Source organism: Hyperolius riggenbachi, chromosome 4, assembly GCF_040937935.1.
Source record: "Hyperolius riggenbachi isolate aHypRig1 chromosome 4, aHypRig1.pri, whole genome shotgun sequence".
Taxonomy (NCBI): domain Eukaryota; kingdom Metazoa; phylum Chordata; class Amphibia; order Anura; family Hyperoliidae; genus Hyperolius; species Hyperolius riggenbachi.
The window spans coordinates 62329912-62354512 of record NC_090649.1 but is presented as its reverse complement, the minus strand read 5'-3'; the positions used below and the strand labels follow the sequence as shown (position 1 = coordinate 62354512).

General features: G+C 42.4%; 1 protein-coding gene across 4 annotated transcripts in view; it reads left to right on the top strand.

The window, feature by feature from the left end:
- Positions 1-24601, top strand: part of LOC137570370 (cytochrome P450 2K6-like) — a 126588-nt gene that overhangs the window by 32531 nt on the left and 69456 nt on the right. For all 4 annotated transcript variants that reach the window (XM_068279029.1, XM_068279033.1, XM_068279030.1 and 1 more), the window contains exons 3-5: positions 1823-1985; positions 11987-12136; positions 13265-13425. In XM_068279029.1, the coding sequence (XP_068135130.1) occupies positions 1823-1985; positions 11987-12136; positions 13265-13425 (474 nt within the window). The remainder of the gene's footprint in view (positions 1-1822; positions 1986-11986; positions 12137-13264; positions 13426-24601) is intronic.

Here is a 24601-nt window from a genome sequence, read left to right as displayed (position 1 = left end):
TACTGGCCCCCTGCAGATATCAAGTCCCACGCCATCACTGAAGCCCCTTCTGTTCCTAGCCGTGGGTCACCTGCCAATTATTTGTCTAACGAGATGAATAGCACTGCAGTTGCACGGCCGTGGCTTCGCTCCTGCTCGTGTCTCCGGGAGCTTACTGCACAGGCGCAGTACAAAGTTTTCTTGCACTGCGCCTGCACAGTAAGTTCCCGATGATGTGCATGGGAGCAAGGATGCATGCGGCCACAGCCGCGCAGCTGCAGTGCTAATTATCTAGTTTGACTAATAATTGGCAGGTGACTCATGGCAAGGAATGGAGGGGGCTTCAGTGACTTGATAGCTGCAGGGGGCCGGTAGAAGCCCCAGGTTTTTAAGGCTACAAAACCCCTTTAAAGGGAATCTGAAGTGAAAATAAACTTATATGATTTGTAGTACTGCTAAGAAATAAAACATTATTAGCACGGATATAAGTCTCATGGTTTCCAGTACAGGAAGAGTTAAACTTCAGTTATCTATGCAAAAGCACTTCTTTGAGATCTGCGATTTTATAAAGGGGCAGCACTGGCTTTTGAAGCATTTATCTCAACTGTCTCATTATTTCTTCTTTGTTTGTTTTTCTGCAGAGAAAAATTCAAAGGTTCATTAGCCTGCTCTGTGAAATCATTTAGAATGTTGAGTGTAATGTGTAAACTGCAATTATTAGAGAATGATGCAATGTTAAAAAAAAAAAAATATATCTATATCTATCTATATCTATATCTATATCTATATCTATATCTATATATATCTATATCTATATATATCTATATCTCTATATATCTCTATATATCTATATATCTCTATATCTCTATATATCTATATCTCTATATATCTATATCTCTATATATCTATATCTCTATATATCTATATCTCTATATATCTATATCTCTATATATCTATATCTCTATATATCTATATCTCTATATATCTATATCTCTATATATCTATATCTCTATATATCTATATCTCTATATATCTATATCTCTATATATCTATATCTCTATATATCTATATCTCTATCTATATCTCTCTATCTATATCTCTCTATCTCTCTATCTCTCGTCTGTATTACACAACCAATTCATTGTATCATGAGGTGCTTTTATTCCGCTTCAATGTCACTTTAATAAAATGACAGAAACTAGTTGCATTAAAGGTACCCTAAACTGATGAAAAAAGTAAATCTGGACTTACCTGGGGCTTCCTCCAGCTCACTTAAGCCCGTGACGTCCCTCATTGTCCTCTGGGTCCCCTCCGTGGGCCCACTGAAGGCTCTGGTAGGTACCCAACTTTGGCCAAAGTCGTACATACTTGGCCTGCCCAGGCACCCAGAAGGTCGTCCTACTTGTCGGCATAAGGGTCCCGCACAGTACTTGAAAGACTGAACCGCGCATGCACAGGCGATGGGTGTGAGGACTCGCTAGGTGCCTGGATGGCCCACGCATGCATGACTTCAGCCGAAGTTGTCAGGTTTACAAAGCCACCAGCAGAAACCTGGAGGGGACCAAGAGGGACCTCATTGGCTACGGAAGGCAGAAGGAAGTCCTAGGTATGTCCAGATAATTATTATTATTATTATTATTATTATTATTTTTTTTTTTTTGCCACCGCTCAGGTTCTCTAACAAATCCTGGCAAAGGGCTTTAGGACGCTTGTAGAGGTCCACAGGATGGTGATCAAAATGTAATATCTGCTCTCTAGCTGGTTAGCTTAAAAGGTTAACTTTCACTTCACTTTCAGCAACTAGGTTTTCCATGGTTCATAATCCTATATATTTATTTTGCAGCTTGCTGAGACATATGGTCCAATATACAGTCTACAGATTGGGGCACAAGAGATGATTGTCCTGTGTGGCTATGAGACCGTGAACGATGCCCTCGTCAATCATGCTGAGGAATTTAGAGACAGACCAAATGTGAGAGCTTTTATGGATCTAACCGAAGGATATGGTAGGTTATGGAATGGGGCTTTATTTGGTGGGGATCAGAAGTAGTCCTGCATCACACAGAATTAGAGAAGCTGTACCAATCAGTGTATGATGGTGATCATACATCAGATGTTAAGATGTGTAAGTTTACAATGGACTGCCTATCCTTTTGCTGTAACTGTGACTCAGCTGTACTATGAAAACTATAATTAAAGTGGGATTTTTCTTATGTGAGTTGCGTGTGGACCAGTATTGGTCATTGAGAGAATCCGAACACCTAACAACCAAAGTTGTTTAGGTGATACCTTTAAAGCTAATGGGAACCGTTTTTTTTAAATAGTCAGATACTCACCTAAGGAGAGGGAGGCTCTGGGTACCATAGAGCATTCCCTCTCCTCTCTCGGGGGCCGCTGCTGTCCTGGCTCCCGACGGGCCGCTCTACACTGCGCACGTGCGTGCTCCCTCTATGACGCGATTGCGCGTGCGCCGCCTGTCTTCGGGAGGACTCAGCTCCCGAAGACTTCCAAAGTCCCCTCGGCGTGGGACGAGAACGGAGGAGCCAGCGCAGCAAGGGGGGGGGGGGGGGCACCGGGAGAGGAAAGGGATGGCTCATTAGGACCAAGCCTTCCCTCTCCTTAGGTGAGCATGTGCCTTTTTTTTTTTTTTTTTTTTTTAAGAACCCGGGTTACATTAGCTTTAATGACTAACTGCACAACATTCCTTTGCAAGCTTTGGAAACTAATTTGGTTCTGACCCAGTTCTGAAACGTGCCTGAAGAAGAAACAGAACGTTTCAAAAACTTGCAAAGAAATCTTTGTAGAAGTAAACAGGCGCCAATAGGATAAAAATGGCTAAAATGTTTAAAAATAGAGGCAAAAGTGGACACAAAAAATAGTATTGATGATGTATCAACAAAGTAATTGTATTTATAGACTTCGAGATTTGAATCAGAGTGAATAAATAACATTACTTTGTTGATACATCAATACTATTTTGCGTCTACTTGGAGGAGGTAAGTCCACCTCTGCCTCCTCTGTTTTTAAATATTTTAGCTCTTTTCATCCTATTGGCACCTCTGTTTACTGCTACATTGTACAAATCCACCTTTGGTGGAAGGGTGATACCCCTTTTTCTGATCTACAGAGAGTAACTTCTTAAACCTGAGTGGGGACAGGTCTAATCTTCCCACCTGCTGTTAGTGGTTGCATGAGTGGTAACCCTTCTTTGTGAGTGGAACTATACATATCTTGTCACTATCTCATCCATCACCAGTACATACTACACTATATTGGTCTCTCGGTGTCCCCTTTTCTGTATCTCGTTACAAAGAAAGCTTGTACAGTTAGTCATTAAAGGTTTTACCTAAAGTACTTGTGTTGTTGTGTCTTTGGATTTTCTTATGTGAGTATAGAGCTACGTCCAAGCAGTGCAGAAATAGATAGATACATATGCCTGTCCTGATTACTAATGTTTCTTTGTTCCTCCCCATGTAATCACCTGACGTTTGTACTGAAATCATGTGGTGGAGCTTGATGGAGGGGTGTGTTTTAAAGTGAACTTGAACCAAGTAAAATTATTTTAAAATAAACACACTATGTACCTGCAAATGAATATTACATACTTGCATTACCGCCAGTTCCTCTAAGAAGCTCACCATTTTCTTCTCAGAACAATTCCTTCCAATTCTGACAAGATTTTGTCAGAACTGAAATACAGTATATCAGTTGCTGTCAATTATATATTGTAATGATCTGCTCTGCTGTCTGCACAAGTAGACAGCTTTTTGACCATTTCTTAGTCCTGAATGCTGCAGGTCCCTGGAAAAGAGACCTGTCTCCGCTCTGCAAGTTGGAGAGTTGCTGTTCTGTAGGAATTTGCATCCACTTGTCATGCAAATTGCTTAGCTGCTTCCTTTGGCTTGCTGTATAAATACCATTTCCTCCCAGAATTCCCGGCTGGTCATGATGGTTTGTTCCTGCTAACTTTCCCAGGAGTCACAGCCTTTGCTAATTGTTTGCTAAGATTATCTTAGAGTAATTCCTTGGGAGTACACTAGGCATTCCTTCTAGCGTAGTCAGGTTGTATTATCTGTATTGCCTTGTACTGTCTGTTGTGATTGTCTTGTCGCCAGCGGCGGTCAACAGGAAATCTGTCTTTCTGTTGGGATCGCATTCGCCCTAGCGGTAGCGGCGGCGGTTCCTTCTGTATTCTGTCTGGGAGTGTAGGCCAGAGCTGCGGTTGCTACTGGTTACCCCTTCTGTCTGTCTTGTCTGGAACGAACGCTTGCAGTAGGCTCGGTGAGGTAACCGTTTAGCAAGCGTTCGCGTTCTCTTTTCATTTTCGTGTTTCATTGGTTAGTTAGGGTTGGCGTGTTTTGTCTCTGTTGCGCTTTTCTTGCGGAGACCGCACCATTGGCGTGCTTTGTTGTGCGGCGACCGCGCTTAGCGAGTGGGTTTGTTATTTTCCTTGGCGTTCTGATCATTATTTGCTGTGTCTTTCTTGCTACAGTCGTGCTCTGTCTTGCTCGGTCTTGTGTCACTGTTGGCAATTGCCACTCTTGCGATTGTGTTCCTACTTGGTTTCTGTTGTGTGTTCGCCGTCGCCGGGTGGCGACTAGATTGGTGGACACACATACATTCTGTCTCTGTGCTCACTTTCCCTCTACAAGTGCATTGCACCCAAGCTAGGTTCTGTCATTTTTTTATATGCTTGTGGAGGATTTCCGCAGTGTTAGCGCACATCTTGTGCGCTGACCACGGAGATAGTTCCACAATCGTTACATATATCAGTTGCTGTCAGTAATAACTGAAAGGACAACAGATGAGCAAGGTAATGTCCATGTTTCCCTATGGCTCATGCGGGCAATATTACAGTTAAGCAGTGTACTGACCAGGAAGCTGTTATGGCGTAATGGCAATTTTCAAAATGGAGGAAGGAGAATTCCATTGATCACAGTGAACAAACCGGGCTTAGGAGAGGAGAAAGAAATTGATGAGTAGACTACATGGGAGGGAAGTATGATGTGTTTGTTTATTTTGACTTTTAGTTTTCAATGCAGGTTTGCTTTAAGGCATTGCTGGATGGGGATTGGGTGAGGAAAGTGAGTAGATATACAGATTAAGGCTGCTTACACACTAAGACGTTACAGGCGCACTAACGTGTGCCTGTAACGCTCCCCCAACGCACAGCAATGTAACACAAGTGGGCTGTTCACACTGCCCACGTTGCGTTACATGTAACGCTGCACGTTCTGTCGAAAGTGCAGCATGCTACGGCGTTAGAGCGGCTATAGCCGCGTTAGACTGTTTGCACATGCGCAGTGGGTGTTAGAGGAGGCAGGGAGATGCTGCTACAGTAGCCGCGCACATGGCTACTTAATATTCACTGCACTGGCGGCCGCTGATTGGCCGGCGGGACCACGTGATGCGGAGTGTCTCGCTCCACATCACGTGGTCCCGCCAGCCAATCAGCGCCACTCTGGGAGACCTTATACGGATAGAGCCGCCTAACGCAGCTCACTCTACCGTCCTCTCCCGCACCACCATGCGTTGCGTTAGGTGCACGTTATGTGACCTTAACGTAGCACCTAACACAACGTCTTGGTGTGTAAGTAGCCTAAAAGCTTGCAGAGGAGCTGTTTTGAGCTGTATTGATAGCAACATCTCTTAAACACTCTTTCTTCCCCTGAATTGACTTATCTGGATTTGAAGAGTGGTCGGAAGGTGTGTATGCATATCAGTGTCCATAAAGGTGGGTACACACGTCAGATAAAAGTCTTTAGAAAATGAAAGATCACAGACGAATTTTACGCACTTTCATGTAGTATGAGAGCCATACCTACAGTCTTTTCTATGGAGCTGAACTCCCCATCAGAAAAAAGATGCTGTACACATGCAACAGATCAGTATCTGCAAAAGATCTGTTCCTGCAAAATGCATTCATAGTCTATATCTGCAGATCATCATACACACCTTGTTTAATGGACATTCATCTGCAGATCAGATCCACCAGGTTGGATCTTCAGATCGGCAGATAATTGTCTGATCTGCAGATGAATGTCCGTTAAACCCACCTTTTAGGCTCAGTTCACATTTCAGCCAAACGGATCTGGTCTCCGCTTCACCGGATCCATGAAAACTGCACTGATCATTGGTTGATCAGATAAAGAATCTATTCGGGTAAGGCCAAGCAGTCAACATAAGGTGTTAGCTAGGGTGTTAGCAAAGAAAACACAGTATAGTAACTGCTAAACTTTTATTAAGCATTTGAAACCAATGTTAGTGTCACAACATATATTGTTAAAACACAACCACCATATATACTGCAATAAAAAAGTATTGGTAGCAATGCCTTTATGTTGTTTATCTGGAGCTAAAAGTCTTCGGAAGCCTGCTGCTATGAGTTTCTTACAATAAGTAACTGGAATTTTGGCCTATTCCTCAAGACTAGTGATGTTGAAGGAACATCGTGATCGAAAGTTCGTGGACCATTCGCAAAAGTTTGCAAACTGTGAGTTTGTGGCAAGCCCAAAGCAATGTTGAGTGGCAGAATTTTGCAGTATTTTTTTGGTGTTACTAGGTGGAATTCCGGTTGATTTGAAATTAGGCAATTCTGATCATCTCTAGTAGGTAAACTATAGCTCAGGAAGTTGGTGACCAATGGTTTTGAAGACACTCTCTTCTGTATAAGGATTGATGTTGCAGTTTGACATAGCCACTTTTACAGTTTTTTTTTTTTTTTTTTGTTCATGTTTTTGCTTTTTTTTTTTTTTTTTTCAAACCAGTTGAATCTCTGACCAAAATGGGCACATGCCAATCCTGGAGAAAGTGTACACATCTTAACTCAAGCACTTTATTATTGTCTGCCTAATATTGTCAGCTATCTCAAACTATAGTGGTGGGCAGATATTACGTAATTATGCATCATAATGTGAAATTTGTTAGCATAGTTTATGCATCATTTTGGATGTGTCAATTTTTTTGCATACAAAACCTTTTTTCCATTGAAGATTTAAATAGTCATGCATGTGCAGTATACTAGCAGATATGATTATTTTATTTTTTTTGCATACAAATGCATTTTTTTGCATCGGATTTTTAACCACCTGATGCAGATCAGCGGCCGCAAGGTGGCTCCACCTGGCCTGTGTAACGTTGATTGGCGTCAAGTCCTGGGGGAGGAGATTGCAGGGATCTTGCGTGCTGATGCGCATGCATACCCACTGAGGGGCGGAGCTCTGTGATCAGTCTGCCATTCTGTAATTGCGGCTTGCAAACTGTTACCTGTAAAAAATATTAATTTAAAAAAAGGTATGTTTACATTTGTACAGCACTATGATCTAGGGCAGCGCTGTACAGGGGACATTTGGATGTCACCCCGAGCGGCTTACTGTGAAATCCCTGATGCCTATGAGAGGAGGGGAAGTCATTCCATTCGATTTGCCGCCTAGGGCCAATTTAGGGAGGAAGGCGGAAGGGAGGGTTGACTATAGTATAATTTTTTTTTTTTTTAAATGCTCTTTTGCTTTAATTAAAATTTACCCCCCACCCCCCATAAAAAAAAAAAAAAGATTGCAGCGTTCAGAGCCCACCAACAGAAGGTGGGCAGAAGAGGGGGAGGGGAGAGATTCATTTGGGTGCTAAGTTGTATGGCTCTGTAGTGAGCTGTTAAAGGACTGTAGTGTCAACTAAAGCTAGAGCGAAATGGGACGCTGCCAAATGTATTTCCTTTTAAGCCACACCAGTTGCCTAGCAGCCCTATTGATCCTCTGCCTCTAATACTATTAGCCATAGCCCCTGAACAAGCATGCAGCAGATCAGGTGTATCTGACATTATTGTCAGATCTAACAAGCTTAGCTGCATGCTTGTTTCTGGTGGTATTCAGACACCGCCAAATAGACCAGCAGGGCTGCCAGGCAACAGGTATTGTTTAAAGGGAAATAAACATGGCAGCCTCCATATACCTCTCATTTCAGTTGTACTTTTAAAGCACTGAATTGTAAAAAAAAAAAGTGCGTGGTTACTAGGGGGTGTAAGCCTGTGGTCCTTAAAGAGACGCTGAAGCGAAAAAAAAAAAATGATATAGTGAATTGGTTGTGTACTATGAATAATTACTAGAAGATTAGTAGCAAAGAAAATATTCTCATACATTTTCAGGTATATAGTGTTTTTTCTAACATTGCATCATTCTATAATATGTGCAGATTACACAACACTCAGCATTCAAAATGAGTCTTTCAGAGCAGTCTGTGGTAATGAACTCTCCCCTAGCAGAGGAAAAGTAAATAGTCCAGGAACAGTTGAGATAATAAAAGTCAGATAACAGCCCTCTCCATGACTAACTTAGTCAGAGAGCTTAATGGCTTGTTTGCATAGAGATAACAACTGGAGTTTCTCAACTCTTCCTGTCCTGGAAACCATTACACTGATGTATCTGATCTTAATGTTTTATTTCTTAGCTGTGTTACACATACAAATCATAATATCATCATTTTTTTTTTCGCTTCAGTGTCTCTTTAAGTGGTTAAATAATGGCCATACATGTGCAGTGTACTGGATGATGAAGGCAATTTTTTTCGCGTACTCATTTTTTCGCATTGAATATTTAAATATTAGCATGCGGATTAAACTGAATCGATGTGAATATTTGTATGCATTGAATGCAAATTACGCATAATTGCATAATAACAGGCGTAATTACGATTCACAAACGTAGTATGCTGTACGTAACTTAATGGCAATTCAGCAATGCGAAATTTAACGTTATCGTGACCCATTACGAGCAACCCTATCAAACTACCCTTCAATAAAACAGGCCTTTAGTGACATTTTCTAACCCGAGCCTTGCAAATAAAATAGACGAACTAGAGTTCATTCTGAATGACAAAGGCTATGACATTGTGGGCTCGTTTCCACTATAGCGAATCCGCATGCGGGCACTGCACGCGGATTCGCATAGGCAATGTAAGTGGATGGGGCCGTTTCCACTTGTGCGGCTGCGGGAGCGTTTTTTGGGGCAGCAGAAATCTGCACGGCAAAGCCGTCAGATTTCGCATGCAGAAGTAATGTGCGCGAATCGCCGCTAATATAACTAATAGGGAAATCGCATGCGGGGTGACCATGCGTTTTTTGCCGTGAAATTGCATGCGATTTCGCATAGGTATTAATGTTAATTTACACAGGCAGTGACATGGTTAAATTCGCATATACCATACCTATGCGGAATCGCATGCGAAATCGCGGCAAAAACGCATGCGGAATCGCACCCGCATGCGATTTCGTCCGCGGTGGAATGCAGGCGATTCTGCACCGCACTAGTGGAAACGAGCCCTGTGGGAATAACCGAGACATGGATGGATGAAAGCCATGACTGGATAGCTAATTTAAAAGGATACAATGTGTTTAGGAGGGATAGAACGGGGAAAAAAGGTGGAGGGGTTTGTCTCTTTGTTAAGAATTCTTTTACAGCTGTCCTCAACGATGAGATGGAGGAATATTGCGAAGATGTGGAGTCCGTTTGGGTAAATATTCATGGTGGAAATAAAAGTTGCCAATTGCTTATTGGGGTATGCTACAGGCCACCTCATATTAATGAAGCTGCAGAACTGCGATTACTACAGCAGAGTGAAAAAGCTGCAAGTAAAAATGAGGTCATAGTTATGGGCGACTTCAACTTTCCAGACATTGACTGAAGTATTGAGGCTACCCATTCTGGTAAAAGCAGCAGATTTCTGGCAGCACTACAGGACAATTGCTTGACTCAAATGGTAACGGAACCAACTAGGGGGAATGCGTTACTGGATCTGATCATTTCTAATAGATCAGATAATGTATCAAATGTGCAGGTTCAAGAACATTTGGGAAATAGTGATCACAACATAACGTTTGATCTGGTGACTGATAGGCCACGGGGCAGCGGGACCACTAAAACTATGAATTTTAGAAAAGCAAAGTTCAATCAAATTAGACAGGCACTAAGTTTGGTGAACTGGGATAATGTACTACAAGGGGAGGACACTGAAGGGAAATGGCAAGCTTTTAAATGTATTCTCAATCAATATTGTAGTATGTATATCCCATATGGAAACAAAATGTCTAGGAATAAAAAAAGGCCTCTATGGATGAATAGAAAGGTTAGAGATAAAATGAAGAGGAAAAAGAATGCCTATAAGGTCCTAAAACAGGAGGGGACCGAGGCTGCACTCAGCAATTATAAGGAGTGCAATAAAAATTGTAAAAAAGAAATTAGGCTGGCAAAGATCGAAGCTGAAAATCAAATCGCTAGGGATATCAAATCTAACCCAAAAAAGTTTTACAAGTACATCAACTCTAAAAAAAGAAAGGTTGACTGTATAGGACTCCTAAAGGATGAGGGTGGGAACTCAATAGTGAATGACCAAGGTAAGGCAGAGTTATTAAATGCTTTCTTTGCTTCTGTCTTCACAAAGGAAACCGCACTGTTGCAAATTACAGATGCAGAAGAGTCTCAATCTTCAAACTGTAATATTAAATACTTAACGCAAGAAGAAGTAAAGGCAAGACTAAATAAATTAAAAATAGACAAGGCACCTGGCCCGGATGGCATGCATCCTCGGGTCCTAAGGGAATTAAGTTCAGTTATAGATAAACCCCTTTATCTTATCTTTTGTGACTCTCTTTCAACTGGCAGAGTCCCAGTGGATTGGCGTACAGCCCACGTTTTCCCATTATTTAAGAAGGGCAAAAAATCAGATCCAGGAAATTATAGACCTGTAAGCTTAACATCAGTTGTATGCAAACTATTTGAGGGGTTACTAAGAGATACTATACATGACTTCATAGTAGAAAATAATCTTATTTCTCAGCATCAACATGGGTTTACTAAAGACAGGTCCTGTTTGACTAACATGCTCAGCTTTTATGAGGTAGTGAATGCTAATATGGATATTGGGAATGCTGTAGATGTGATATACTTGGACTTTGCTAAGGCCTTCGACACTGCTCCCCAGAAAAGTCTGGTGCAAAAGTTGAGGATGCAAGGACTGAGGAAGAGTCTGTGTGCTTGGATAGGGAACTGGCTAATGGACAGAAAACAAAGAGTTGTGGTCAATGAATTATACTCAAAATGGGAGACTGTTAGCAGTGGGGTCCCACAGGGGTCTGTACTGGGTCCAGTGCTCTTCAATTTATTTATTAATGACCTAGTGGATGCAGTAGTGAGCAATGTTGCTATTTTTGCATATGATACAAAATTGTGCAGAATAATCAACTCTCAAGAAGATAGTGTCATATCGCAACAGGATCTGGATAGGATGGCTATATGGGCACATACATGGCAGATGAAATTCAATGTTGAAAAATGTTGAAGGTCTCACTTACCAAGAAAGGTTAGATAAACTGGGTTTATTTAGTCTAGAGAAAAGACGCCTTAGAGGAGATCTAATTAACATGTATAAATACATCAGAGGGCAATATAATAGCTTGGCGGATGAGCTTTTTGTCCCTAGGCCTTCTCAAAGGACTAGAGGACATGATCTGCGCATGGAGGAAAAACGTTTTAGCCACTTATTTAGGAACGGGTTCTTTACAGTGAGTGATTACGATGTGGAATGCATTGCCACAGGAAGTCGTTATGGCAAACTCTATACCTGCATTTAAAGGGGGCTTAGATGCTTTCCTTGGGTTGAATGACATCCATGGCTACAATTACTAGGTAAGGCCTAATGATGTTGATCCAGGGATTTTATCTGATTGCCATCTGGAGTCGGGAAGGAATTTTTCCCTTTTGGGGCCAATTGGACCATGCCTTGTAAGGGTTTTTTCGCCTTCCTCTGGATCAACAGGGATATGTGAGGGAGCAGGCTGGAGTTGTACTTTGTACTGGTTGAACTCGATGGACGTATGTCTTTTTTTCAACCAAAATAACTATGTAACTATGTAACTTGTAGACTTGGAAAACCAGTAAAACTTGCAACTTTTGTTTCCATAAAGGAATCGTTTGTTGAAAGGAAATAAACACAATAATGCATCTGTTTTTCCTTTTAGGTGTTGGTTTTACCAGTGGCAATACCTGGAAAGTTATGAGGCGTTTCACTGTATCTGCCCTGAAAGACTTGGGGGTGGGAAAGAGAACATTAGAAGATAGGATTATTGAAGAAAGCAACAATCTGGTAAAGTCATTACAAGTCTACAAAGGTTAGTATTGTAATTTGACATACTTTAAACTGTCAGTGTATGTGAAGCAGGTCGTTTCGGCACATGGTGCTCAACGCCGAGCCCAAAGACTAGGCAGCGCTACAGCAGCAATGCTACAGAGCGTGTAAGAGTAACTTAGGGTTCCGGTGATCGCCGGACCTCGAATTACAACTCCCTTTGAGTTGTGACAATTTTCAGGGGAAATTGTATTTAACGCCGCCAGGGATTTGTCATTCCGCTCACCCTGCGCCCAACTCGCTGGCAGAGTACTAATACGTACTGTATGATCATGGAATTATATCAGATGTTTTTACAACCTCTCCTTGCCATGGTCATTACCTTCAGCCTTCTCATTTATTATGTGGCTGTGATCCAGTCAAGTAAAGGGGGGACCTAGGTGATTGCACAGTGGATGAAAGCCACAAGTAAGTTCAACTGCTTGAAGACCCTGAAGATACAGCAACCTGCTTCAGAAGTGAGCTACTGAGGTCAGACTATAGGAAATTTAGTATATCTGAGATTACCTTTTAAGTGGGATTATAATTTGAAAAGCTAAAATTTCAGTAACTACTCTTAGTTACATAAAATTTTTTTGAAAGGATTCCAACGTATTCCCTGTTTGTAGAACTGTTTACTTGTAAGCAGTACAGGCTTGCTTATCACTGGCTAATTGGAAAATGTAATCATTGTTTGCTGGAGCTCTCTGCCTGTGTCTTTATTCTGCTCCCTCCTTCTGCTGAATAGCCACATCGCCCTGGCAACAGCTGAATCCCTTCAGCAGAAAAGTAGGGGGACAGAGAAGACAGAGGGTTTCTTCCCGGCAATTATTACATTTGCCAATTACCTAGAGCTAAAAATGCTTGTACAGCTCTCTGCAGTACACACAGGGAATATTTGGGAATGTTTTCAAGAGTTCTTTTATGCAACTAAGAATAATTACTGAAATTTTAGTTTCATTTTCTTTATCCAACTTTGAGATGATTAATCTGGGCATATGTCTACATAAGGCAAATATTCAACAATTTAGAAGCTGTTACCTTTTAAAGGTAGACATACAGATACTAGATGTGTTTTATTATCAATATCCACCATCGTTGAATTCTTACAGATGTTTGCCTTTGATTGTAGGAAATCCATTTGAAAGCAATGAAACCATCAATGCTGTTGTGGCCAATATCATTGTCTCCATATTGCTTGGTTATCGCTTTGACTATGATGATCCTAAACTTCACAGGCTTATACTACTGGTCAATGAGACCTTCAGAATTGCTGGCACCCCCATGGCAGCGGTGAGCTAATTTTTATTTATTCTGGAAAACTATTGTGAACAATATCCTCTCATTACTACTGGATATTCTTGGAGGCTGCCATAAAAAAATCCTTTTAAAGAGACCGTGAACTGAAAATAAACAGTCAAAATAGCCATACACCGGTCATACTTGTCTCCAGTGTAATCTACTACTCAATCTTTCTCCTCTCCTGCGTCCCATTTCTCTACTGTGATCCAATGGAATTCTCCGTCCTCCTTTTTAAAAATGGCCATTACCCCATAACCGCTTCCTGGTCAGCACACTGTTAAACTGTAATATCGCCCACATGTGCCATAGGCAAACATGGACATTACCTTGCACATTCATTTGTATTGTAACATGTCATTTGTCAGTTGTAACTGACAGCTGCTGATATCGAACACTGGCAATCCAGCGCAGGAGGTTTGGGCGCAGCAGTGAGTAACTTCAGCGCCCGCCAGAAGATGGAGCTGAAGTTACCAATAAAAGACTATAATTTGTCCGCCAGCAATTGCTGGGAGCCAAATTATTTCATACCCCACCATCCACATGGACCTGGAGAGGGAATAGTATTTAACGTAAGCCATACCGGCTGTATCCTGCGCCCAAGTCTCTGGCGGTGAAATCTCTTGTATATTTCAGTTCTGACAAAATATTGTCAGAACTGGATGGGATCACTGTAAGAATAAAATGGTGAGAGAGGAACTGACGGTGAGGTAAGTATGTAATATTCATTTGCAGCTACGTCATGTGTTTATTTTAAATAATTTTCCCAGGGTCGTCTCGAGGACAGCAACCCAGATGAGAGATTACCCTTCCACCTACTATTGGACAGGAAGAGGTTAATCCACTATCACAGGCAGGGTGTATATATATATATATATATATATATATATATATCTGCCCCCACCAGACATACCTCAGTTTTATTCCTGTCCACAGACGGAGGAGGTAATGTTTTTTCCGGAGGGCTGTCGGCAGATGGCAGGGTCCTGGAGCGGGGGTCTTCCGGGTATGCTGGCCAGAGGGATCAGCTGGGGAGAGCGGCCGTCTCCCTGTCTTTACAGATTGTGACTGTTTCCAGCCGCTTTGAATGCGTAGACGCGCGGGCAGGGCGGGCTGCGATTGGCTGCAGGAGTCAGATGACTCCGGATGACGTCGGCAAGGTTCCCTTGGTGGTCAGCTGACCCGGAAGCCGGCTGTGATTCGCGAGCGGCGGCAGGGGGCGGCAGCATGTGAGGTAGTCAGCTGAAGGTCTGACGACACGCCCCCTGCCTTGCCGGAAGCTGTGTTAGCGTGGCCACGAGGGGAAGAGGATTAACCCCTTCAGTGCCGGAGGCTGCTGGGATGAAATGCGCAGGAATACTATAGAATACTATAGAAACCTTAAGGTTAGTAATGGTTTCCAGGTGGGATCTCTTTTGTATGCGCACATCCCAGGTCCTTTTTAAGCATCTCCTTTAGCTGGATTATTTGTTGGAAGCCAGCATGGAGACAACAGAGAGCACACTGGACGCTGGGGCAGTGGTATGTGCTGTGATGTTTGAGCTTGTGTAGTAGATAGGTATATTTTTCTTTGAGGATGATGTTGAACAGCGGCCTCATTGGTTCCTTTCTCTTATTATTTTCCAGCCAAAAGTTGATAAAACTGACAAGGCTGCCAAGGGGAAGGAACCCAGAAAGGGTAGTCAGTCAGGCTCGCCCTTCCAGTGATTCTGCTGCTACTTTTACTGCATCTTTGTCTGCATCAGGGGAGCAGAAGAAAGATAAAAGGAAATGTGTTTTGTGTACAGCTAAAGTGCCTCAGGCTTCTAGTAGGCCTCTATGTCAATCTTGTATCCAGCAGATGGTTTAATCCCCTGCTGTATTCAAGGATCTTATGGGCTGGATGAAATCAAAAGTGGCATCAACTTTACAATCATTTAAGGGGGCCCCTGTTTATCCTTCTACTTCTACTGCTCCCGGTACCTCTGTTGCAATGAATCCTGCACAGGGGACTCCGAATAGGATTTCAGGGCCCATGCCAGTTGCAGTCTCCCCGATAGTGTCTGTTCAGCCATTACAAACACTACAGCCTGCTAGAACCCATAATACTGATAATTCTGATGTGAAATTTCTTCTTTAGAGGAGATGTCTGACGATGAAGAGGAAAAACCTATGGAGGGAGTTGAAGTACAAAAATTTGCCTTCGCCACCGAAAATATGGATAGTCTTTTAAGTGCCATGTACGCAACTATGGTTATTAAGGAGGAGGAGCATAATCTGTCCATGTTAGATAAGATATACCTAAGTCTAGCGGAAAGCAAGAGGAATTTCATTCCTGTTCATAATTCCCTGAAGGACATGATTAAAAAAGAATGGGAGTTTCCTGAGAAGAGAGCTTTTTGGCCCAGGTCTATGGGTAGGAGATATCCCTTTAAACCTGATGACCAGAAATATTGGGGCCCAGTCCCAAAATTGGACCCTGCCCTATCTAGAGTTTCTCGTAGATCAGCCCTGCAGTTTGAGGACTTTGGTGTATTGAAGGATCCTCTAGACAAGAAAGTGGATAATCTTCTTAGGAGGGCATGGGAGTCTGCCACACTTAATTTCTTGCCGGGCATAGCAGCTACTGCCTTTTCAAGATCCCTTAAGGTCTGGTTAGAACAATTTAGAGATGCATATAGCAGGGGGTTCTTCAAGAAAAGTTATTTTAAAGTCGTTTCCTAATATATTTCACGCTGTGAATTATCTTTGTGACGCTGCAGATGACTCTGTTCGGTTAACGGCAAGAACAGCGGCTTTAGCAAACTCGGCACGTAGAGGAATATGGGTCAGAACATGGAATGGAGATACATCATCAAAGGTAAAATTGTGTGGGGTGCCATGTGAAGGGGCATTGTTGTTCGGTACCAAGTTAGATGAGACACTGGACAGAACGGCAGACAACAAGAACTTCCCGTATAGGAAGAAAGTGTTTAGGTTTAAACGGTCCTTTCGTTCATCAGGAGGTCAAGATACAAACTATAGGTCTAATAGAAGGCAGTGGAGATCACAGAAGGATCAGAAAGGGAAGCCCTCCGCCTCCTCCTTGCATAATCCTGCTAATCAACCAAAGAAGCAATGACGCCAGGATTCCGGTGGGAGGAAGACTTGCACACTTTTTCGAAAACTGGGAATCCCTGTTCCAGAACGGATTGGTTGCTAAAGATCATTCTGGAAGGATACAGACTGGAGTTTACAGAAGTTCCTCTGACCAGATTCTTTCTTACGTCTCTTCCTCCATCACAAGCAATGTCCTCAGCTCTACAGGATGCAGTATCAGATCTTTTAGGAAAAATAGTCCTAAGGCAAGTTCCTTGCTGCCTAGAAGGAAAGTGGTTTTACTCGCCAATATTTCTAGTTCAGAAGCAAACCGGCAATTACAGGCTTATTCTCAATCTGAAACTTCTCAACAAGTCCATCAAATACAGAAAATTCAAAATGGACAATATCCGCTCGGTTCTGAGCCTACTGCAGAGAAATTCCTTCATGGTCTCACTGGACCTTCAAGATGCTTATTTGCACCTACCCATCCACCTGGACTCACAAGTATACCTGAGGTTTGCAGTTTGTCATCAGGGAGAGAGGTAAAGCATTACCAGTTTACGGCATTACCTTTCGGGTTATCTTCTGCCCCCTGGCTTTTTACTAAAGTTATGACTGAAGTATTAGCCTATCTGAGACTGAATGATGTACAAGTCATTGCCTATCTTGACGACCTGTTTTTTTGGGGGGAGACTCCGCTATGGCAGTTGCTACCAGGGTTCAGACCTCAGTGAAGGTGCTGGAATCTCTGGGATGGATTATTAACTGGAAAAAGTCATCTTTTATGCCATCACAGTCTATTTTGTTCTTAGGCTTTGATATTAACACTGTAGATCAGAGAGTTTATCTACCTTCACCCAAGAAAGACTTGTTACTAACAAATGTTTTCTCGTTTCAGGAAGCTTCTGCCATCTCCATAAGGGGCGCTATGTCCTTACTCAGACTTATGACATCCTCATTCCCGGCTGTCCAGTGGGGCCAACTGCATTCCAGGCAGCTTCAACTTTGGGTTCTGCAGGTTTGGAACAAGGGGGTCAAAAGTCTGGACAAGAAAGTATTCATCCCATATTACATAAAAACTTTGCTTCAGTGGTGGTCGGAGCCAGGTCAGCTTACAGCGGGTTGCCTGTGGGATTTTCCAACCCAGAGGATCATCACTACAGATGCCAGCAGTTGGGGCTGGGGTGCTCACATGGCCAGTTCACCAGTTCAAGGGGCTTGGAACAGAACCTTGAGTCTAGCTCATTCCAACATCAGGGAGTTGGAGGCAGTAAGACAAGCCTTGTTGCACTTTCAGGATCAGATAAGATTTCAGCACGTAACTATCAGATCATACAACGGCACGGTTGTTGCTTACCTAAATCATCAAGGGGGGACGAGGAGCAGGTCCATCATGAGAGCAGAGAGGATGCTTCTATGGGCAGAAAGGAACTTAGCATCGTTAAAGGCAGTACATCTGAGAGGTACATTGAATCAAGTGGCAGACTATCTCAGCAGGTCAGAACTGAATAAGGACAGTTGGTCCCTAAATCAGGAGATTTTTCTAGAGATAGTGGCCATCTGGTAAATGCCGACTATAGATCTTTCTGCAAGCAAACAGAATGCCAAGTGTCAGATGTTTTGCTCCCTGTGTCCGAACGACAAGCCTTGGGCAGTGGATGCCTTCTCGCTCAGTTGGAGGTTCCCTCTTCTGTATGTGTTTCCCCCTTTCAATCTGATTTCCAGGACTCTCCAACAAGATCAGCCGGGACGGTTGTGTGTTGATAGTGATCGTTCCATTTTGGCCAACGAGGTCGTGGTTTTCACTGCTGAGGAGTCTAGCTGTAGCGGAACCAATCTTGCTGCCAGATCGCCAGGACTTGTTGACGCAAGGCCCAGTCTGCCACCCTCAGGTAAAGATGTTACATCTATCAGCCTGGATACTGAAGGCGAACTCCTAAGAGGTAAGGGGTTTTCTAAAGAAATGACAGAGACGTTGTTACTGAGCAGGAAGATGGTTACAAGAAGGATCTATCTCAAGGCTTGGCGTGTATACAATAACTGGTGTAGGGAGAATGGTAAGAACAGAGATGAATCCTATTCTACGTTAGAGTTTTTGCAGTCTGGCCTGAAAAAAGAACTGAGTGCGAGTACCCTGAAAGTGAAAACCTCTGCTCTCAGTGTTTTTTTACAGAGGAAATTAGCGGAGGATGAGTTTTTTTATTTGTTTCTTCAGAGCTGTTCACAGAATTAAGCCTTTGATCAGGACCCAGGTGCCTCCCTGGGATTTGAATCTGGTTCTACAAGCCCTCATGGATGCACCATTTGAACCATTAGAGGAGATTTCGGAGAAATTATTGACTTTAAAGACTGCATTCTTGCTGGCCATCTCCTCGGCAAGGCGTGTGGGGGAGATTCAGGCCTTGTCCATTGCTGAACCCTACTGTATCATTTCAGAGGACAGAATAACTCTTAAACCAGATGCAGCTTTTTTGCCTAAAGTATGTTCTCTTTCCACAGGTCTCAAGAGATATATTTGCCATCATTTTGTAATAATCCATCTAATGATAAAAAAAGACAGTTGCACTGTGTTGATGTTAGACGTTGTGTTATCAAATACCTGGAAGTTACCAAACCCTGGAGGAAGTCTCAGACTTTATTTGTTCTGTTTTCAGGTGTTAATAGAGGTAGTCAGGCTTCTAAGGCTACCATCGCTAGATGGATTAGACAGGCTATCATTTTGGCATACCAGTCTCAGGGCAAGGAGGTACCTAGGGTCATTAGAGCTCACTCGACTCGATCTGTTTCCGCCTCTTGGGCGGAGAGGGCTGGAGTTTCGATTGACCAAATTTGCAGGGCAGCTACTTGGTCTAGTAAAAATACTTTTATAAGACATTACAAACTGGATTTAGACTCTAAGATTGACTTGAGTTTTTGGAAGGAGAGTACTTCATGCTGTTATCCCGCCCTAATTATATGTAATCTTTGATTCTCATCTGGGTTGCTGTCCTGGAGACGACCCTGGGAAAAGACACAAAGTTACTTACCGGTAACGTCTTTTCCAGGAGTCGGAAGGACAGCACTCTTACTGACCGCCCTAAGTGGGTTATTTGTATTTAATAAAGGTTTTTGAAGCAGTATATATGGCATCTTTGTTATTTCTGAGGTATGTCTGGTGAGGGCAGATATATATATGCACCCTGCCTGTGATAGTGGATTAACCTCTTCCTGTCCAATAGTAGGTGGAAGGGTAATCTCTCTCTGGGTTGCTGTCCTTCCTACTCCTGGAAAAGACGTTACCGGTAAGTAACTTAGTGTCTTTACTAGCTTCAGGTTCCTTTTAAACTGTGCCAGTTGCTTGGCTGTCTTGGTGAGCTTTTAGGCTGCAGTAGCCAGTAGTGTCTGAATCACTCACCTGAAACAAGCATGCAGCAAATGCAGTCACTGTCTGACTTGAGTCTGAACATATGATCTGCATGCTTGCTCAGGGTCTATGGAAAAAAGTATGACACAGTAGATCAGCAAGGCAACCAGGCAATGTGCATTGTTTAAATGTCCTTTCCTCTCACCTCAGGGGCCTTTGTAAATAGGTACATCTATAGCTTAAAGTGAACCTCCGGACTAAAAATCCACTCAGCAGAACTGAAAAGGCTTGGTATTTAACAGTTTCACAGCATCAGAACTTTGTTGTTCTTACCAAAGCATCATTTTTAGCTGCATTTTTAGCTAAGCTCCACCCATCAAAGAAAAAAAGCCTGGGCTTTTTTCCCCTGATGCTGTGCAGAGCATGATGGGATTTCCTATGTTGTTGTTCACGTTGCCTAGCAACTGGAAGAGGTGCTCAGGACACAGGACAGTTGGAACTGTGTCGCATGCTCCCTGTCACCTCCTTTCAACCAAAAAGATGGCTGCCCTCATGAAAGCAAACCTTTGCCTGTTCTTTTAAAACATGGTGGGTAAGAGATTATATTACCTATCTATATTTTACTTAGCATAACTAATGTAACTTAAGGACAGTGTGTTTGTTTAGGCTGGAGTTCCTCTTTAAGGGTGCACATTGTGTTAATTAGTTTGAAGTGGGCAGACGCAGCACATGTGCTAATGTGAACATATGAGTGGGTACACAGCATGTCAGTAGGTAAACCGCACGTGAGTAAGTGTACAGCTCATGTATACAGAGCTTTGTTTAGTGTACAGGACATGTGTACAGCATATAGGTAAAGGTTTAGTGCAAAGGACATGAGTGTATGTATGAACTATCCCATAGGGTTACATTAGGCTGCAGTAGCAGTGCGGCAATTTGCCGCAAGGCACTGCACCAGTGTTAAAGGGCCCTTAGGCTTTGGTGTACAGCAGATGAGTAAGTGTACACTTAGTTTATGTACAGCACATGGGCAAATGTAGTACATAAGGTAAACAGGTGGTAGTGTATAAAGATGAGTACATTTTCCCAAACCACTTTTTGTTGCAAATTTGCATTGAAGTCTATGGGGCATAATTTTTCAAAAAAGCCTTATATTGTTAATTTTTAACGACTTCACCCCTAAGAGGTTTTTACCCTAATGGACCAGAGCAATTTTCACCTGTCAGTGCGCCTTGCTTTTATTGGCCAATAACTGTATTACTACTTATCACAACAAAATGATCTATACCTTGTTTTTTTCACCATCAGACCTCTTGCACACTGCACGCGATTCAGATTCAGATTCCGCTTTTTAATCAGTTTTTACATCCGATTCAGATTCCGATTTGCAGTGTGCAGGGAGCAAACTGCAAATCCGAATCTGAATCGGATGTAAAAACTGATTAAAAAGCGGAATCTGAATCGGAATCGCGTGCAGTGTGCAAGAGATCTCAATTAGGCTTTCTTTGAGCAATATATTTAGCTAAGAATTAGTTTATTCTAAATGCATTTTAATTGGAATAATATGAAAAAAAATGGAAAAACCTCATTTCTCAGCTTACAACCATTATAGTTTTAAAATAAAGCATTCTACCATATTTGTCCATTTGTCCCGGTTATGATACCATTTAAATGATGTCCTTATCACAATGTATGGCGACAATATATTTTGAAATGAGTGATTTTTCTGTGTTTTTTTTTTTTTCTGTTTTTTTTTTTTGTCATACTACTTCCTGTTTTATAAATGGACACGGCCTCTGATCTGTGTCATGTCCATTTATTCCAGGCTTTAGGATTGGGTAGGGGAATGCTTGTTCCCATTCCCCAACTGCATATCGCGGTGTCCCGATGGTTACGATGGGAGAGGGTGGGTGCACAGCGGCAGCTGGAGCCGTTGAGAGGCTCCAACAGGACATTTTAATGTGGCAGGTCATGGGGTAGTGGTTGCATCTATTTTAAACTAAACATTTTTAAACCAATGCAGTGTGCAATGCTGTAATAAGTTTCAGTCTCATTAGTTTCACCATGGTTTAACCTATAAAATATTTTTAGTTGGTGAAACTATTATGAATAGTTATAATTTCAATATTATTGAAACTAAAATGTGAAGTAACAGAACACATTTTATTTTATTAACACTTGAAAGGGAGGGCCCTATTCTGCTGTGTTTTTTTTATTTTTTTAATTTTGCATTTCACTACCATAGCATTTATGTTCACGTTTTCTGTATTCAATTTTTACCTATGAAAATGGGTTTCCTTACTATTTTATAAAATGCTGAAAAATGCACTAGAATGATAGATGCATGCAGCCAGTTATTTCACGCAGAAACCAATATGCAAACAAATGCAGAACAATTGCAGAGACTTGGTGGCCCACAGAAATACATTACAGGTGAGCTAGTGAGCCCAACCTTAGTGTACCTGAGACGGTACACTGTGCCTGATTTATATTTACCTGGGGCTTCCACCAGCCCTGTGTGGACTGTGGGCTCCCTCGCCACCCTCCTTAGCTGCTCCGCTCTCCTGTAAAAAGATTTGATAATTTGGCCAGTTGGGGCTCTTCTATGCATGCGTGGGCCTACCACATGCACCCCCAAGGCCAGGAGCATGACAGGGGCATGCACGGCCGGCTTGTGCAATCACAGAAGAGCCCGACTGGCCAAAGTATCTGAGATTTCTATGGGACAATGGAGCAACTAGGGTGGGGGGGATGAGAAGTAAGCCCCAGGTAAGTATAAATCAGGCACAGTGTACGGTCTCAGGTTTCCTTTATTTGTTTTTAAGCAATACCAGTTGCTTGGCAGCCCTGCTGATCCTCTTCCTCTAATACTATTAGCCATAGCCTCTGAACAAGCATGCAGCAGATCAGGTGTTTCAGGCTTTAACCACTTCACCAGTGAGGGGTTTTACCCCCTGACCACCAGAGCAATTTTCACCTTTCAGCGCTCCTTCCATTCATTCGTCTATAACTTTATCATTACTTATCCCAATTAAATGAACTATATCTTGTTTTTTTTGCCACCAATTAGGCTTTCTTTAGGTGGGACATTATGCCAATAATTTTATTCTAAATGTGTTTTAATGGGGAAATAGGAAAAAATGTGGGAAAAAATTATTATTTTTCAGTTTTTGGCCATTATAGTTTTTAAATAAAGCATGCTACTGTAATTAAAACCCATGAAATGTATTAACCCATTTGTCCCGGTTATAAAACCATTTAAATTATGTCCCTATCACAATGTTTGGCGACAATATTTTATTTGGAAATAAAGGTGCATTTTTTTCAGTTTTGCATCCATCCCTAATTACAAGCCCGCAGTTTATGAAGTAACAGTGTTATACCCTCTTGACATAAATATTTAAAAAGTTCAGTCCCTAAGGTAACTATTTATGTTTTTGGTTTTTTTGTTTTTTATTGTATTTTTTTTTTTAATTACAAAAAAAAAATAAAAATTGGGGAGTGTGGGAGATAAGGAGTTAATTTATTGTGTAAATGTAATGTTTGTATATGTAAAATGCTTTTATGGTGTAGTTTACTATTTGGCCAAAAGATGGCCACAGAGTGTTTGTTTACATGCGACCTGTAAGCGTCCGGAAGGACGCTTACAGGAAGCAGTAGGAGGCTGGGAGACTCACAATGATCTCACTGTTTCTGAAAGAAGCAGCAGATCATTGCGGGGGCTAGATCAACGAACGGGAATGGATTTTCCCGTTCATTGATCTCCGGGCGAGCGGGCAGCGAGCGCGGACAGCGGCGGTAGCGCGGAAGGTACGGATTTCTCCGTCCCTGTTTTTTTAGGGGGGAAAAAAGGGACGGAGAAATTCGTACCGCCGGGGCTAAAGTGGTTAAAGTCAGATCTGACAAGACAAGCTGCATGCTTGTTTCTGGTGTTATTCAGATACTAGTGCAGAGAAATAGTCCAGCAGGGCTGCCAGGCAACTGGTATTGATTAAAAGGAATTAAATTGGCAGCCTCCATACCTCTTACTTCAGGTGTGTGTGTGTGTGTGTGTGTCATAGGCACATGTATGGCACACATGTAACAAGAATGAGTAAATGTAACCTGTAAGGAGAAAAGTGCTTGCCTCGGGAGGGGGAAGCTTCTAGATCCTAATGAGGCCTCCCCCCCCCCCCCCCCCCTTTTTTTTTTTTCCCCTTTTAATTCTGGCAACTCATAGATCACAAGCCAGTAAATTATATATAAACAAAACAAAGGTCCCTGGCTCACACATGAGGTCAGCAGATGACACCTCTGTACAGAGCTGGATTTACCATAAGTCACTGTAGGCATGTGCCTACAGGTGGCGGTGGAAGGAAAGGTGGCTCACTCCATTCCATAAGTGCCTCTCTCCTTCCTTCCCTATGCATAGTTCTGATGAGAGTGTAAATGAGAGGTTACTTACCCTGCTCTCAGCATTGCACTGACCTTCAGTCAAGGGAACATCTCTAAGGTTCCTCTAATTACCTTATACTTAGAGGTACCCCTTTTTTCTTATTATTGAGGGTACTTCTGGCTACCGAATTCTAAGGGGCACCTATGACGGGCAAGGAAAGTAAGGGAGAAGTGAAAGCTGGGACAGCCATGACACTTGCAGTGCAGTTTGGTGGGAGTTTGTACGTTCACGGATAGTGAAGTCTAAGGACCCAGGACATCTGTGCCTATAGGTTCCTGTGATGTAAATGTGGGCCTGCCTCTGTAAACAAGCTTTTTCAGTTAAACAATACA